Source organism: Myotis davidii, unplaced genomic scaffold (assembly GCF_000327345.1).
Source record: "Myotis davidii unplaced genomic scaffold, ASM32734v1 scaffold535, whole genome shotgun sequence".
Lineage (NCBI taxonomy): Eukaryota > Metazoa > Chordata > Mammalia > Chiroptera > Vespertilionidae > Myotis > Myotis davidii.
The window spans coordinates 1,456,479-1,474,459 of record NW_006286980.1 but is presented as its reverse complement, the minus strand read 5'-3'; the positions used below and the strand labels follow the sequence as shown (position 1 = coordinate 1,474,459).

Here is a 17,981-nt window from a genome sequence, read left to right as displayed (position 1 = left end):
GTACTCTATAGTTTTTGATGTTATTATAAATTGTTTCCTTTTTTAAATCTTTTTAAAAAATATATTTTTATTGATTTCGGAGAAGAAGGGAGAGGGAGAAAGAGATAGAAACATCAATTATGAGAGAGAATCATTGATCGGCTGCCTCCTGCATGACCCCTACTGGGGATCAAGCCCGCAAACTGGGCATGTGCCCTTGCCTGGAATCGAACCCGGGACCCTTCAGTACGCAGGGCGACGCTCTGTCCACTGAGCCAAACCAGCCAGGGCATAAATTGTTTCTTTTTAAATGTCATTTTCTTACTGTTTGTTACTGGTGAATAGAAAAGCAATTGATTTTTTTTTTTAAGAATAGTTTATTGATTTTTAGAGAGAGAGGAAGGGAGACGAAAGAAACATGGATGTGAGAGCAAAACATCCATCAGCTGCCTCCTGCTCTCCCCCTACCAGGGATCGGGGATAGAGCTCACAACTTGGGTATGTGCCCTGACCAGGGATTAAATCAGCAACCTTTTGGTGCACAGGATGGCGCCCAACCAACTGAGCCACACCAGCCAGGGCACAACTGATTTTTATATATTGATCTTACATACAGCCAACTTCCTCTGTTCTCTGATTTTAATAGTTTATCTGTTGGTTATTTGGGTTTTCTGTATACTCAATCATCTCATTTCCCAATTGTAGCAAAATAGTTTTCTTTCTAATTCTTATACCTTTTTTTTTGGTCCCTTACTCCACTGGCAGGTCTTGTGAAATAATTTTGAAAAGGGGTAATGATAGAAGGTGTTCTTGTTTCTGATTGTAAAGAGAATGCTTTCAGTCTTCATTAATATTTCTGTTGATATAATCATTTTTTCATTAATCTGTTATTGTGGTAAATTATATACATTTATTTACTAATATTAAACCAGACTTGCATTTCTGGGATAAAGCTATCTTAGTCATGATGGGTTATTCTTCTTATACAGTTATGAATTTTGTTTGCTGATATTTTGTTAAGATTTTTGTATCTTCATGAATGAGATAGGTTTTAATATCAAAATGATATAAGCTTTGTAAAAAAGAGTGTTGGGGGTTAGGAGGGGACATTAAGAGAGGAAAGAGAGAGACACATCATTTTGTTGTTCCATTTATTGATGCATTCATTGGTTGTGTCTTGTATATGCCCTGACTGGGGATCGAACCCACAACCTTGGCTATCGGGATGATGCTCTAACCAACTGAGCTACCAGGCCAGGGCAAGTTTTTCTTTTTTTTTAAAATTTCTTTATTGATTAAGGTATTACAAATGTGTCCTCATCCCCCCATTAGCCCACCTGATGCCCTCACCCCACTGTTGTCTGTGTCCATTGGTTAGGCTTATATGCACGCATAAGTTTTTCCTTTTGCTTCTGTTTTGTTAGTTACAATTCTCTGACAATTTTTTCATTATTTTCAAATCTTTAGAATAATGTTCATGAGATTTTATTTTCTTTCAAATCTCTAGGTCATCTAAAATTATGACTCCGTGCTTATTTCTATCTTTATTTGTTTATACCCTCATTTTCTCTTGAAAAATCTTGCCATAGGGTTATTAGATTTTCCTATCTTTGGAAGAACACGTTTAGCTTTTTGACCTATACTTGCTTGTATTTCTATTTATTTGTGGTGTTATTTTAATGATTTCCTTTCTTTTAGTTCTTTGAATTTAATTTACTCATCTATTTCTAATTTCTTAAGCTATTAGCTCATTAAATTTCAGCCTTTTTTAAAAAAACATTTAGGGTTAAAATTTCCCTCTACGCAGTGCTTTCACTGTCTCTACACATTTTCCTGTATGGTATTTTTATTATTTAGTTCAAAATATTTTATAATTTTACATTGAATTCTTTCCTGTCCCATGAGTTAATTATGTATTTCTTAATTCTCTAAGATATAAGTTTTTTTCTACTTATCTTTTTATTACTGCTATCTAATAATTACACTGTAGTCAGAAAATGTTTTATGTATAATATCAATCTTTTGAAATTGTTGAGATTTACTTTGTTTTTGGTCCAGTATATTGTCAATTTTTATAAATGCTTCATGGGTACTCTAAAACAACACGGGATTTGGAATGGCCTCTATGTTTATTATATCAAGCTTGTTCATTGTGTGGATTAGATCTTTTATGTCATTATTCCGGAATGCTCAAACTATCAGTTACTGATAGAGATATATTAAAACTTGCCCACTGTTATAGATTGATTACACTCTCCTTGTAAAATATTGCTTATATCTTTTCAACATATAATTCAGGGTACAAATGAGTTTAAACTTGTTTTATGCATTTTAATATGTGAAGGATGCTCACATTTGGGCTGTAGGTTATTTTTAGTTAATGATTCTGATTTTTATATTTCATTAAACAGGTAAGAAACCACACTTCAGACAAAAACACACTTTAGACAAAAAGGGTTTTACTGTAATATTTATTAATTCAGGGTTTAAAATATTCTTGTCTCTTGACCTTGTTAAGTCATTTCTGGGATGCTTTTCAAAAGAAATAACCAGTAGATAAAAGGCTTTATGTACCACAATACATATTTGTGATGGTGAAAAATAAAAAACATACATTTTAACAGCAGCAGAGTAGTTAAGAAGCTATGCCACATCTACACGATGGTGTATTATGCAGCCATTAGAATAATTTTATAAAGAATTTGTAATAACACTGTAAAGTTATCACAATGATGTATAAATAAAACAGTATACATGATGCTTTCAATTACTTTAATGATAACTGTAGGGATATTCTAAAAGGAAATCTCTAAATTGGAACATTGGTTTGTGAAATTTGGTATTCCCCCTTCCTTTCTACTTTCTTTGTGTTTTCCATGTTTTCTTCAATATTCACTTTTTTAACAATTAGATTGAGAAAAATAAATTTAAAAGTATGGACTAACAAATACATTTCTAATATTTAAATGTACACAATTATTCTTTCTATGTTATATTGTTTAGTTGATATTTTTAAGACTGGGAGCCCTTGGGGGATGTCCTGGGGTGGGGGGGAGCGGGCCTAAGTCATCAGGCGAACATCCTTAGCACTGCCACGGAGGTGGGAGAGGCTCCCACCACCACCGCTGCGCTCACCAGCCGTGAGTCCGGTGTCTTCCCGAGCGGCACTCCTGCTGTGGGAGCACACCGACCACCAGGGGGCAGCTCCTGCATTGAGCGTCTGCCCCCTGGTGGTCAGTGCGCATCATAGTGACCAGTCATTCTGCTGTTCGGTCAATTTGCATATTAGCCTTTTATTATATAGGATTGTGCTTTATCTTTTTACCTCTTATAGGTAAAGTATTGATAGAAGACAACTGGTTCATTGCTCCAATGGTTTCCAATCGTATGAGCATATGGGCAAAACCAACAGCTGTTGGATCCTTCAACCCACACGTGACAGAGTTTCCAAGAAAACGAAAAGAAAATGATTTGGATCTGTCCCAGTAAGTGAATTTGTTCCTTTAACCTCATTAAATCTTTGACTCTAGGGACAGAAAGAACAAGATTACTTTTTAAGTCATTAATTTTATTTATTAGATGTGGTAACATTTGGATAGGGGCAATTAGTTATCCATCCAACTGCCACCTCTGTCATTGACTGACCTGGCACTTTTCAGTCCATATCTGAAGGTTATTAGGTATCCAGAAGGGTCAAGTGGAGTCTGGAAGACGTATAACAACCTAAGGTTAATTTATTTAATGTTTATGGCCACAGCAAGAGACTTGTCTTCCTAATTTGCTTCTCACCTTACTCATCATTTATATAGTTTCCTTCCTAGAGACTCAGGGCATGAAAACCAGTCAATAGATATGAAATTGATTTTGTTCATGGAACCTCAAAGTATTAGATATTTATAAACAAAGAAGAATATCTAAGAATGTTTATCCTTTCTTCCCTGTTGGTTTTGAATGGAGAGTTGGTTCTCTAAAGGGGTTATTGATGAAGAGTCCCTGGAATGTAGTAATTAAGCATTTATTGAGTACCTACTATGTGACACCTAGTAGACCAGGAGGGAGAGATACAGATAAGACCCCAGAAACTCATACAAATGGAAAAGATACAAATAATTATTACACATCATAAGAACTGCTATACTAGAGATCCTAGGTATTATGGCAACAAATAAAGTTGGGGATTTAAATAATATTGGGATCAAGAATATTTTTAGAGATGTTGAGATACACTACCTTTTAAATGAATAGTGTAAATGAATGATTCAGAGCAGGCGTAGAGAAGATGCTTGGAAAGCACACTGCTGATCTGGAAACAAGTTGTCACATAGAGCAGAGGGTGCACATGGAGGAGGAGCTATGACTTGAGAGATAAACGTGGCCTAGATCCCGAAGGTCCGCTGAACAAAAGAATCTCAAAATTATCTTGAATGTGGTAAGAAAAATGGAAGGATTTTAAGCATGAGAACTTTTCTTCAGATTACATTTCTTAAAATTTCTTGCCTTTGTACTTAAAAACGTTTTATTGTAGTAAAATATCTAACAAAATTTTCCATATTAATCATTTAGAGTACAGTTCAGTGGCATTAGTCCCACTTAATGTTCAGCTGTCACCGTTGTCTATTTCTAAAACTTTTTTATCACCTCAGTCTGAAACTCTGTACCCATTAAATAATAATTCTCCATGCCCCTTTTCCCCCAGTCCCTGGTAACCTCTAGCCTACTTTCTAGCTCTATAAATTTGCCTATTCTAGATATTTCATATAAGTGAAATTATACAATATTTGTCCCTTTGTGACTGCTTATTTTACTTAGCCTAATGTTTTCAAATTTCATTCTTTTTAATGGTTGAATAATATTCCATTGTTAGTATATATCACATTTAGTTTATCCATTCATCTGCTGATGGACATTTGGGTTGTTTCCACCTTTTGACTATTGTGAATAATGCTTCCAGGAACATTGGTGTACAAGTACCTGCTTTCGATTCTTTTGGGTACATACCTAGGAGTAGATATGGTAATTCCATATTTAGTGTTTGAGAAACCAACAAATTGTTTCCCACAGTGGCTACACCATTTTACATTCCCACCAGCAATGTACAAAAGATCCCATTTCTCCACATTCTTGCGGACACTTGTTATTTTCCATTAAAAAAGCAAAAAGCTATCCTGGTAAGTGATCCGTTTTCAAAGGATCACTCGAAACAGCGTGGAGGGTGGGCTGAAGGAGGAAAACCCATCAGGTAGAGGAAACAGCTGAGAGACTTTGACTAGGAATTAGGTATTGAGAGCATAGCCCTGGACAGGAAGGACACGTTTTAAAGATGGAATCTCTTTAGATTTCATGACTGTTTGTTAGGGAGAGCAGGAAAATAAGTGTCTTTTGAGTTTTCTGACTTGGATGGATGGATGCTGGTATCATTCCATGAGGCTGAGGTAAAGAGGAAGAATTCAGTTTTGGACACAATGGTAATGTGATGTGTATGGGCTCTTCAAGTAGGCGGGTGGCTATGAGGGTTGAGGTTGGGCCTGGAGCTAGAGTCAGACACCATGAGTGCACAGAAAACAGGTGTGGTGATTGGCATGGGCGCAGCCACTCAGGGGCTGAGGATATACTCTGGTACACGAGCCTAAATACAGTAAAGGAAGGGGAATCCTACCCAACATGTGAGAAGACCTGGCCTACAGTGGGAGTAGTATCTCAGAAACCAAAGGGAGCAAGTTTCAAGAAGAAGAAGGTAGGAAAAAGGGTAAATCTGGAGAATGTTTTGATTGTATTTGCTTTCAATTTAATTTGTCTGTGGTTGATTCAGGGAGCAGGCCTCCATTTTATTCAAAATGCAATGAAAATAGTTTTCAGAGAAAGCTAGCATTCTTTTTTTGGTATGTATTTAAATACATGTTTAAAGAGAGATTGGAAGGAGACCCATTAATATTAACTGTGGTTATTTCCAGGTAAGATTATGGGTGCTTTTCCTGAATTTTAAAATGCCCCTTCAAAAAAATAATATATTTGGAAATAATTTGTTAATGTGGAAAGTACTCTATCACCATTAGTGTATTCACTTTGGTAGTGGTCTGGTGACTAAATTTCTAAATTAATACAAACACATGTATGTATGTTTAGATATAAATATTTATACACACATATGTGTACATATAGTATATTCCCTAGCAGAATGTAGTAATGTGATAATTAATATTATTGGCAAGTGATCAAAGTTTTCAGTTTTCAATATTTCTTATTCAGATGAATCTTTAGGTAAAATAAATTCCTTTTGATTAAAGGTCTGAGACTTTTAGTGCATTTTCAGGCTATTCTATTGCAGCTACTATAAAAATTTTTGGTTAAGCCATCAATTGCTTTAAAAAGAATAACTTTATTTCTATAAAATTATATTCTTAATATATTGGCATGGGATAATTTTTAACTCGGGCACCAGTTTTTGTTGTCAGTTAACGTAGTTGTTACCCCGACAGAGAAGATGTACTTCTTGGCTTTCATAGAAAAGCTCATGTAACAGTAGAAGTCATTTCAGGTCATTAGGAGCTATGATAGTATCTGTTACTGCAGACTTAATAGGAAATTAGGTTGATTGGACTTAATCTCATCTTTTTCTCTCTCTCAAGAATTACTGAAAAGCTGTTTCATGTAGTTTGAAATTTTATCCTGCTTTTTGTAGAATGGAAGATGGTGAACAAGTAAAAATGAAGTCCTTCGGGGCGTTGAACTGTATAGATGGTCCATGGTGGATCGAAAAAGTCACACATGCACACCTTTAGCCAAAGCCAAAGGTGATGTCAAGAGAATGGATTCATGAATATTAGGTTTTTCTCATCTTTTGCTGTAAGAGGTAGTGACCATCAGCTACCTCTTACCTTCCTTTTCTGTTTGAATAACAATTTGGCTTATGTGTCTTAGAATTTTTCTTAGAATAGCTGTTTATTAAGAACTATTATTTTCTTTCAGCACTGGAGAGAAGCTGATTCATGCTGTAAACAAATCAGAAATACAACAAACATCTGATTAGGAGTCCGTCATCATGAATTTTTTGTCAATTGTTTCAACATCAACAACATTTTTTTCTACATCTGGCAGCATGGCCAGATCTCAGCTTTGCCTTTTCTCCATTGATTCTGTTTTATTGATATAATTCTCCCAAACACTGACATGATTCAAAGTGGCCATAACAGCATACAGAATTAAGAACCAGAGCCCTGATAAATTATTAAGCAGAAACTAGCCTCTGGATACATATGCCTTTCCTTAATAAAATCCGCTGGAAATCTTTTCATTTCTCCTCCAAGCAACCTACCTTATTAAAAAACTGGCGATCTCACCTTTCTGTGAGTTTCCTAGCTTCCACCATTATCATTCATTGTTCTCTTCAGTGGCCTTGCTCTCACCTCCCTCAAAACCCTAGCTGAGAGTATAACATCCTTCCTTTGCTGTACACTCCTGGAATCAGGCTTCTCTCGCTGTTGCTGCTGTCTATTCTGATGGGTAATACTGGTAGAAAGAACAGGTGACCATTCCTGCAAGAGGGTAACTGTAACATTCTTTTAATTATACAATTGCTCATGAATAGGCTAAAGTATGAGTCAATAAATTTTATGCCAACACACATATAATTCCCATTCCATCCAGTTTACCCAAAAGTGCATATTTTGTTCCAGGAGTGGCGTTGCCCAAGAGTGAATGATTGGGAAGTGGGGAGGTTAGCTTCATCTGTCTCCATCAGTGCTGCTCCCCACTTCCATGTAGAAATATTACAGTTCCTTTCATGTATTTTAAAGTTCCTATAAAAATAGATCAAGGCAGGTCTCCTGCTTACTTATCTTCTTTCCCATTAGGTTGTTTCCCCTAAACTCTTCTAACATAGAAGTCATGATTGGAGGAGAAACAGACAAATGTTTACAGTTAAATATGAAGTGTAAAATAGCCAAATTTGTGAAATCTAAGATGTACAGTTCCCCCTACCTTTTATAATCTGTGAAAAATGTCTTATCATCTTTGGCATTTTCCTGTTAAATTAGCAGCATTTTTTCCTCTTCTTGTAATGCATTAAATATTAGTGCATCTTACAATTGATTGTGGCTTAGATTTGATGAAATATAGTGGTGACATAAAAAGTCCTGGGGTAGCTGAGAGGGAAGTGATTAATTATACAGCAGGCAAAGAAAGCTTCCCAGAAGAGTACCTGAGCTGGGCTTTGAAAAAGGAGTAGCATTTCCCTAGGAATACAGAAGGGAAAGACTTTCTAAGCCTCGTAAAGAGCAAGACATAGAGATGATATGAGGTGATGTGGCATGTTTGAGGACTGTAGGTCATTTGGCATTGCTGCTGCATGACATTTGGAGCAGCAGGGAAAAGACAGGGAGAGGTGAAAAAGAGTTGAAAGGATGAGGCAGAGGATGGAGAAATTTGGAGTGTCATTAGGGAGTTTGGCCATTCTTGGGCAGTGGAGAAATGCATTTTGGCAGTTTTGTGCAATGGGATTAGATGGTTTGATTTGTTTAGAAGTAATAATTCTGGAAGTAGTGGGCAGGATAGACGGGAAAGGGAAGACAGAAGAAGGAATATGAGTTTAAAAGGCTTTCTGGGTTAGAGCAATGAGCTATCATAAGTGTCCATCAGTAGATGAGTGGATAAAAAAGCTGTGGTACATTTACACCATGGAATACTATGCAGCAGTAAAGAAGGATATTTTACCATTTGAGGCAGCACAGAGGGACCTGGAGAGTATTATGCTAAGCAGAATAAGTCAGAGAAAGTCAAGTATCACATGATCACACTCTTATGTGGAATCTAAAGAACAAAATGAACGGGTGAATCTCAGAGGGAAGGCAGGGAGTGAGTGGATGGGTGGGAAGAGATTAACCAAAGCAGGGGGAGCTGGAGAAGCCCTCAGGGGTGATAGGGGCCGGCAGCCGCTGCTCGCACCCGCTGACAGTGCTGAGCGATCGGGACTGGTGCCGCGTGCCAGCAGCGGGTGTGAGCAGTGGCTCTGGCGCCAGCTGTGGGTGCGAGAGGTGGTTGCCGACCCTGATCGCCCCTCAGGAGCAGGGGGCAGTGGAGAAGCCCTGAGGGGCGATCGGGGCTGGCACCCATTGCTTGCACACACTGATGGTGCCGAGCGATTGGGATTAGCGCCGGGCGCTGGCTGTGGGTGGGAACGGTGGCTCCAGCGCTGGCAGTGGGTTCAAGCGGGGCCAGTGCCGGCAGCAGATGTGAGCACCAGGTGGGATGGCGGTGTGCGGGAGCAAAGAATTTTCAGTAACCACCAGAGGCTTGCCCCGATGACAGCAACCGGCACCCCACTATGTTCCATGTGCACCCCCTGGTGGTCAGCGCATGTCATAGCAACCGGTTGTTCTGCTGTTCAGTCTATTTGCATATTAGGGTTTTATATATATTGAAGATACGCATGACACATAGGATGAGGGGAGAGGGTAGTCTAGAAGGGGTCAATGAGGGAAAAGGTTCATCTGTGTAACTTTTATCAGTTAAGATAAATTCTTAAAAAGTCAGGAACTGGGTAAAGTATAAGCATTTAAAAGTAAGTAGCTTATGAGTAGTTATGAGGGAGTGAGATCTCTTAGGTGAAGCTATAGGGTGAGAAAAGAGTGGTGCCAAGTAAGAAGTCTTTGGAGAAACCTGTACTTAAAGATAAGGGGACTGAGCCGAGCAGGGAGGATGGAGGTGCCCGAGAGGTCACTGAAGCCAGGTGAAGAAAGGAATGTTAACAGTGTCAAGTTCAAGGGCAACTAGGGGAAGGGCGTTTGCAGAGGGCAGAAACTGGAGCACATTATAGACCCCTGAGAAAGAGCGATGGAAGAGAATGAGGTTACGATGCTGATAATTGTCTAAGCGAGTATCACAGAGGCGTGAGCTCTGAATAGAAGGCTACCCATCTTCCTTTAAGACTGGAGGGAAGCAAGAATACCACCCATCCTGGCTCTCAGACAAATGTCTTAGTTCTTGAAGGTGTCAGGATGTAAGGTAGGGTAAGGAAGGAGCAAGGGTAGTGGCTGAGTTGAGAGCACTGTGAATTTCATGTGTGCTTCCCTGTTCCCAACAGCTCCTTCCCCTTCCCCACGCAGCACCTGCAGGGCCATGGGTGGGAAGAACAGTGTGTACTTGCTGCCTCCATGCAGGCTCCAGCTCACGCCTCTGGGTCACCGTGGGGCTGCTGAATGTGAAATGTAAAGGAAGTTGGTTCTTTTCCTTCTTAGAGAAGCTCACAGCCAAACCGAAAAGCGGAGGAGAGATAAAATGAACAGCCTGATCGAAGAACTGTCTGCAATGATCCCCCAGTGCAAGCCCATGGCACGGAAGCTGGACAAACTGACCGTTTTAAGAATGGCCGTGCAGCACCTGAAGTCTCTAAAAGGTGAGTTTGAACATGGCCTCCACACCTGGCTTTGTGACATCCTCCCAGTCACTGAGGTCTCCGATTGGTCTGGCTTCTTGTTGTTGGCTATTGAGATGCTTTGCGAAGGTGTCTTTTAGCTTTGGAGACATTAATTCGATGCCTGACCATATTCTATATGTGGAGAAGATGCTAATTTGGACGTCAGGAAACTTGGTTCTGCTAAAAGCTTTATCTTCAGCTATATGTGAATTTGAAGTCTTTACATTTCTACTTGTTTTCCCATGTATGTAATACAAAGATAGTAATGCCTGCCATTATGTGCCTCTCAGTATTTTAGAAGCTCTGAAATGTATGATTATGGTTTTAGTTGTTGGCAGATTCCATTCTTCGAAAAGAAAATCTTAAATTCAGCCAATTTCTCCGAAAACGTCAGATTTATGAGCAGTAGTACCTTAAAATGCAGCACACCTTCCTCTTCTAGGGGGTTCTCACTTTGTATTAGACATTGGATGAAGGAGGTCTCAGCTATTGCTTCCGGGGTTTTCATGGCCATTTCTGACCCAAGCAGCTCCCCAACTTGAGCTAGAATTTTAAATTGAAGTGTGTATGTGTGCGTATGTTTGGTCAAAATCACATTGTTTTGGGGAGTAACCCCAGGCCAACTTGGGGGAGGGGCAGTATGATGGAAATAGAATTGAGTTTTAGATACGGGAATGTTAACGACACGAATTCATTTTGAGAAGATGTAGCAGAGGAGTGAGCTACAGGCCACAGAGGAGACTCTGAAAGTTCAGATTTGTGAAGATCTAAAAGATTATAGTAAAATTTGGTTCTTTTTGAGCCAAACAAAACCCCACCAAAAACAAAACACCAAAAAAAAAAAAGTTATAGAAAAGGAACAAACAAAGGATGACCAAGGTTCTTGATTAGATCTTTGTCCTCCTACATTGCATTCCAGGAAAGGAAAGTCTGTTTAGAGGGACTTGGCCAAGTGACAGGGGAGAACAGTGTTAACCTAGACTTCCAGTGAAAACTGGAGCCCAAAGAGGATCTTATTTCATAATAAACAAAAAAATCCTGGCCAATCCATTCTGATTGACAGAGGTAGGGGAGGGCGAGCATATACAAATTAGGAAGTAAAATTGCAGACAGCTATTAAAGACAAAACACCAAGTAACTTGTGCAAGTTGTAAAAATAGATACTTTAAATCATCTTTCTTAGATCTCCACATATGGTAGGAAAATGGCACATGCGCTTCCACCCGCGGACTCTGTGCGGAGCTGGAGAGGAGGCACTGGGGAAGAGGAAGTGCAGCCCTTGATGCTGTCAGTGCCACGCTGAGCAGCTCAAGTGTTGGGATACTGCCTGGCAGGCTTCCTGTTGGGAGCATCATTGGCAGTCTTATTTTCCTAAGTCTGTTGTTAAATGACATAAATAAGATTCTCTTTTACCTACTACTAGGTCTTGCATAAGTTGCACGCAATATTTCCCTTAAATCTTTTAGCAATGAACATTTGCAGGCTCAACTGAGGTCATTTGGTTGCAAACCTAAAATTGCCCAATAATTTTCACATTTGCAATGTCCCGAGGGAGGAGGACCTAAGGGAGAAGCCATGAGTCAGTTAATTCAACCCACACCAGCTGATTGTTGACAGGGCTCCTGTTCTGTGCTGGGGATATGAAATCGAATGAGGTGAGATCTCCGTGCTTGAAGGGTTCACGGCCGGTTGAGGGAGATGGACCCATGAAGAGATCAGTGAATGTTACAGTGGAGGAATGAGTGAAAGGAGAGTAGGCAGGAGACACTGTCTGCACCAAGAGAGGATTTCTGGAACAGGGCATAGATTTCACCAGTGGCCCTTCAGAGCCAAAGTGAGGATGTCGCGAGTGCTGCCACAGCGAGAGGACTAAAAGCAGTTGTCTGCATTCCGGCGCTCTACCAGAGTGCTCCCCAACTCACCCCCACCAGAGACACTGGGTCATCAGAGGCTGCGTGTGGATCATGCTATTTTGGTCTGTACATAATTACCTTAAAGAAAGAGAATGCTGAAATAATTTTTTTTTTTTTACTGCACTCTACAGCATGCTTCTCAAACTCTCTGGGTGAAGGGCAAGTGTTCCCCACCCCCATCCCTTGTAAAATATAGCACAGTTGGTTCTTGGAAAAATGTTCATGGGCTGGGATGCCACAAGGTTACATTTCTATAATGGTGTCTAAATGCTTATTCTTAATTTCTGTACTCATCGCACCACAGTTGACCGATCACATTGGTCTATAGACCACACCTGGAGTAGCCCTGCTTGCAGCGTGTGCTTTTGGAGAACCTGTGGACATTCTGTGTGTGTGGTCTTAATACCTGGGACGGTAGTGCGTGCCTGTGGGTCCTGGAGGCAAACCTCCTGGGTTCAAATCCTGGCTCCCCGACTGAATAGCTATGCGACTTAACTTTATTTTTTAAAAAAATATATTTTATTGATTTTTTACAGGGAGGAAGGGAGAGGGATAGAGAGTTAGAAACATCGATGAGAGAGAAACATCGATCAGCTGCCTCCAGCACACACCCTACTGGGGATGTGCTCGCAACCAAAGTACATGCCCTTGACTGGAATCGAACCTGGGACCCTTCAGTCTGCAGGCCGATGCTCTATCCACTGAGCCAAACCAGTTAGGGCATGACTTAACTTTCTAATCCTCAACTTCCATAGCTGTAAAAATAGGGATAATTCATTTGTCTCATAGGATTGTTGTTTAGAGTAAAGAATAATGCATATACAAGGTGAACACAGTGTTTACTAACAATGGAAGTGGTGGTAAGGGGAGGAGAAGAAATAGTTGGTATTTTGACCATTATCCTATCCTTTATAATAAAGAGCTAATATGCTAATTAGACTGAACAGCAGAACGAGACCGTCTGGACAAAGCTGGGGCTTCGAGGGCTGAGCCCCTTGCACAATTTTCATGCATCGGGCCTCTAGTTATCATTATAATGATTATTTTCATTATAACAATCATTATTATTATTGTCATGTTGACTTTTTTTTTAACCTGATGAACACTGTAACAAAAGTAAATGATTGTTTCCTCATTTGTTTTTGCCATCAGAAATTAGTCATATTTCTTACCTGCCCAACTTTGGCAAGCGTACAGCATATCACAGCTTGCGTTTTATTAACTCTCCTCACCCTGGTTCCAGCTCTGCTCTTACTCCCTCTGTTTCTCCTCAGCACATCCTCACTCATTTACTCATTCACTCACCTCTCCAGGGCTCGCCCCTTCCTGCTGGTTCATACTATCAGGGTTTCCCTGGCAGGCTTCTGCTTCGGGCCAGACCTGGAAATGTCACTTCCTTGCTCAGGTTGATTTATTGCTGAATCCTAGCATAGCACTCAGAGTCTGAATCTTTTAGCCCTTTCTCAGTGCTCTCCTATCTGGCTGCTGTATAGTAGTAACAAGAAATCACTTAGTGAATTCTTTGAGGCCTCCTAGAAGGTAGATTCCAGAAGAGAAGATTTTCTTTTGCTTATGCCAGGTTCTCAGGGGTGCTACCAGTCTGAGAAAAACACTTTACCAAATCATAATAAGAGATGTTTTTTTATTTTCTGGCTTTGTTTTCCTCCCACCCCTTAGGTAATTGGTGAGTTTGGGCTGTAAATCCATTCAAGAGTCAATTCGTGGTTAAAATTTCTCTTGCAAAAGCAACTTTCCTTGCAGTCCTCAGAAGGAGGGGGTTGAGGGTAAGGAGGTTGGGAAGTATAAAGGAGAGAGCATTGATTTACCTCGGAATCACCCCGCTCAGAGTTATCTGGGGACACCTTGGTTGGTGGCCTGTCTCCTGCGCCCCCTTGTGGCCATGCAGGGTTTTCCTGTGTCAGGGTTGTTGGATGCCCTCAAGCATTCCTGTTTTGAGCTGATGATTCCTCATTAGCTCTTCAGATGCTTTAGAGAATTTCATTTTAATACAATAAGCTCTGTGCTAAGGATGTAAAAAGAATTATTTTATTTATATTAGCAGAAATATATTACTTTAAAGTAGCAGACGTCGCCATGTGATATTTAAAGGGTCATATGCAAAATCCTATGAACCCATGAAATTTGTTTAGAATTCCAGAATCGCCCCATTCAAGGTAGTTCATATGAGATTAGTTTTATTAAGCTAAGATCTAAAAATAACTAGGTTTTTGAATATTGTTACCTATTATAATGCTATAGATGATGTATTGATTTTTTTTTTTTACATACAGCTCTTACTATCTGCACATTTCAATCTATAAAGGAATAGTGGTTCCAAGAATTTACATTCTAAACGCAGGACTTTTTAATCTAGTAACAACAGGGGGATGGGAGCATGAGTGGGAGGGGGGTTGGGGGTTAATGGGGGGGAATGAGGACACATTTGTAATTCCTTAACTAATGAAGAATTTAAAGATTTTAAAAAAAGAAAGAGAACGATCACAGAAGAGGTCGTAGGATGCGCTACAAGTACCATCACTGTTCTCACCAGTGGCAGCATCGCTAATGTTCACTGAGCATCTACCACATGGCCAACCCAACCCTACTATATTTTTAGTAACTTTTTGACTTGCTTATTTTTAGGTATGAGAAATTCTTATGCAGGAGATATTTATCGACCTTCATTTATTCAGGATAATGAGCTCAGACACCTAGTCCTTAAGGTAAATAAAGAAATGTATTTGCCTAAGTTGCATTTGCCCTTTTATTTCTATTTGAATGGGAGGTAGATTTTCTTTAGTTTGCTTTCTGTTCTAAACATACAGGACTCTACATTACACCAAATTTCCTTTAATATAAAATTTAACTTACACAAGTAACCATGTCTTATTAGTTTGGGCTAATGAAAGTAGAGAGCGAAGCGAGGCACTTCCTAAAATATGGAGCAAGGCTTGTCTTTAATGCCAAGCCCCTCACACTGCCGAGTGCACTCACCTCCCATACGGTAGGACCTATTCCTCACCGGTACCTCCTGCAGAGCCGTCTGTCTTGTATCCTATTCCTTCAGGATCCTGTTCTCTGCCCATCAGCCAGCCACTGCTTACTTAATGAGTTGTTAGGCCATGCTTTGGCATGGGTTTTGGATTCACTGGTCTAGAGGTTTATTTGACATGGAAAATATGACCACGTCATTGGCTCATCCTGCCCCCAGAACTAAGTGTCTTGATCTTGTGCTATGACTACTGGGTTTTAACCTATAGTTTGATTAAACAAAAGTATTCTTCATGTCTGTCTTTTATTTGAACAGCTGAATTTAAATATCATATTCCTGATAGGAATATCACAGATTTTTTGCAGAAAACAAAACTATTTTTAAAGACGGTGAAATATATAGCATGCTTTGGAAGCTTTCTCACTGATTTTTTTTTTTAGCCATAACTTAATATAACCCCCAGAACACGTCTGCCTAATTCACGCCATGTTTGTTTCCAGTTGGTAAACATTAGTTTAAGAAATGTCAGGTGGGAGTGCCAGACTCTTCCTCTGTCCATACATATCCATTTCCAAGGTTGCTGCACAGGGGATTTACTGGGTATACTTATGGAAGTTGCCATCTATTAGAATTCTTAAAACTTAATTTTGATTGATAGCTTATCATTATTCAAGAAGTATAAAAAGATGTACAGTAAAATACTTTCATGCCTTCCTCGTCCCCAGTATGCACATCTTTCCATCTGCACACATCCACAGGCAGTCGTTACTGATGGGTATCTCTACAGAGTTTCTGTATGCAGTCGTGTGGAATTTGGTATAGGTAATTTTTACATTGTGAAATATTTAACTAAATAATCCCTGGCCGAACTTCCCATGTGAAAAAGAAACATATTAATTTAGTCAGAGGTCCAAGGTGATGTTCTTTATAAATCTATTTATATACATCTTAAGACAATTTCTTAAAATTAATTTTACTACATTTATGACCACTCTGTTGGTTTTATTGCTACAACAGTTTCCTCAGAAAGGGAATGGATGTGTGTGAGAAAGACAGATGATATTTTTAAAATTTATTTTTGTATTTTTATATCCTAGACTGCAGAAGGCTTCCTGTTTGTGGTTGGATGTGAAAGAGGAAAAATTCTCTTCGTTTCTAAGTCAGTCTCCAAAATACTTAATTATGATCAGGTATGCAAAGGATATTTCCCACACTATGTTTAGTTTTTTTGAACAAACAGATTTCTGAGCTCTTTTTCTGAACGCTTTCTTTCTATTGGGCTGTGTCCTGGGTTGGATTTTGTCTTTTGATAGTATGGTAACTTTTTTAACAGAGTGGTAAATCTAAGTTACACCATAACTTCACAGTTATTTTGTGACTTCCATATGATATGATAATATACTCGCTTTACTTTTACCAAGGGTAAAGTTTATTTTTTATTTATTTTTTTAATATATTTTTTATTGATTTCAGAGAGGAAGGGAGAGGGAGAGAGACAGAGAAATATCAGTGATGAGAGAGAATCATTGATCGGCTGCCTCCTGCACGCCCCCTACTGCGGATTGAGCCCGCAACCCGAGCATGTGCCTTTGACCCGAATCTAACCCAGGACCTTCTAGTCCACAGTCCAACGCACTATCCACTGAGCCAAAGCAGCTAGGGCACCAAGGGTAAAGTTTAAAATAAATCCTAATATGACTTAGAAGTAACATATATGAATGGGGGGATGTTAACAAGAGTTAATGAGAGTAAACAGAATACCATTGGTGAGGTGTTTGTGTGTACCCAGTTATGGCTGGCTGTGCATGTATTTCTTTTTCTGTCTACAGGTATGACCCTGCTTTTAACACTGTTGCTCTCATACAGTGTAGTAGATGCATCTTTGAGATTAACTAAAAACAACTTTAACAAAAGAAAGTATTATGTCTTTATGAAGATAGGTAGGAAAATTATGGTACTGATTTTAAATGAATGTCTACTTTATATATAGGCTAGTTTGACTGGACAGAGCTTATTTGACTTCTTACATCCAAAAGATGTTGCCAAAGTAAAGGAACAGCTGTCTTCTGACATTTCACCAAGAGAGAAGTTAATAGATGTTAAAAGTAAGTGCTCATCTCAGTGTGCTTACCATTTCATGTAAATATAATTAGTACTTAAAAGTACAGCTATACAATGTTGTTGAAAAGTTAGATTTTTAAAAAAAAACAATATAATTATATAGACAATTCCTATATTCATATAAAAATAAATACTATATTCATATGAAGATGCTTTGAGGAAAATGTGGTTGCTTCATATTCAATTCACTCTTTTTGTATGCTAGTAAAATCTTTACAAGAAAGTATCTTTTGGGATAAAAAATTGCTGAAGTTTTCACTATTTAGCTATTGCTGAGAGAGAATTATTCTCTTATATGGGTTAGGTCTATTCATTCTGAAACACCATGTATAATATTGCTTGGGAGTTGTAAGTATTCTTTATTTTCTGTGAAAATACTTACCTTCTCTGAAAATGCTTAGTGCCAAGTAATCATCTACACTATTAAAAGAGAAACATGGTAATTGGCGTACGACCGCTACCCTTTTCATTGGCTAATCAGCGAGATATGCAAATTAACTGTCAGCCAAGATGGCGGCCGGCAGCCAGGCAGCTTGAAACTAACATGAGGCTTGCTTGCTTCAGT

The 17,981-nt window shown here is 39.1% G+C and overlaps 1 protein-coding gene across 2 annotated transcripts in view; it reads left to right on the top strand.

The window, feature by feature from the left end:
* Nucleotides 1-3,317: 3,317 nt before the first annotated feature.
* ARNTL2 (aryl hydrocarbon receptor nuclear translocator like 2) overlaps nucleotides 3,318-17,981 on the top strand; it is a 40,490-nt gene continuing 25,826 nt past the window's right edge. For both annotated transcript variants that reach the window (XM_015560775.1, XM_015560774.1), the window contains exons 1-5: nucleotides 3,318-3,464; nucleotides 10,212-10,369; nucleotides 14,947-15,026; nucleotides 16,393-16,485; nucleotides 17,286-17,400. In XM_015560775.1, the coding sequence (XP_015416261.1) occupies nucleotides 3,352-3,464; nucleotides 10,212-10,369; nucleotides 14,947-15,026; nucleotides 16,393-16,485; nucleotides 17,286-17,400 (559 nt within the window). In that variant the 5' untranslated portion in view covers nucleotides 3,318-3,351. The remainder of the gene's footprint in view (nucleotides 3,465-10,211; nucleotides 10,370-14,946; nucleotides 15,027-16,392; nucleotides 16,486-17,285; nucleotides 17,401-17,981) is intronic.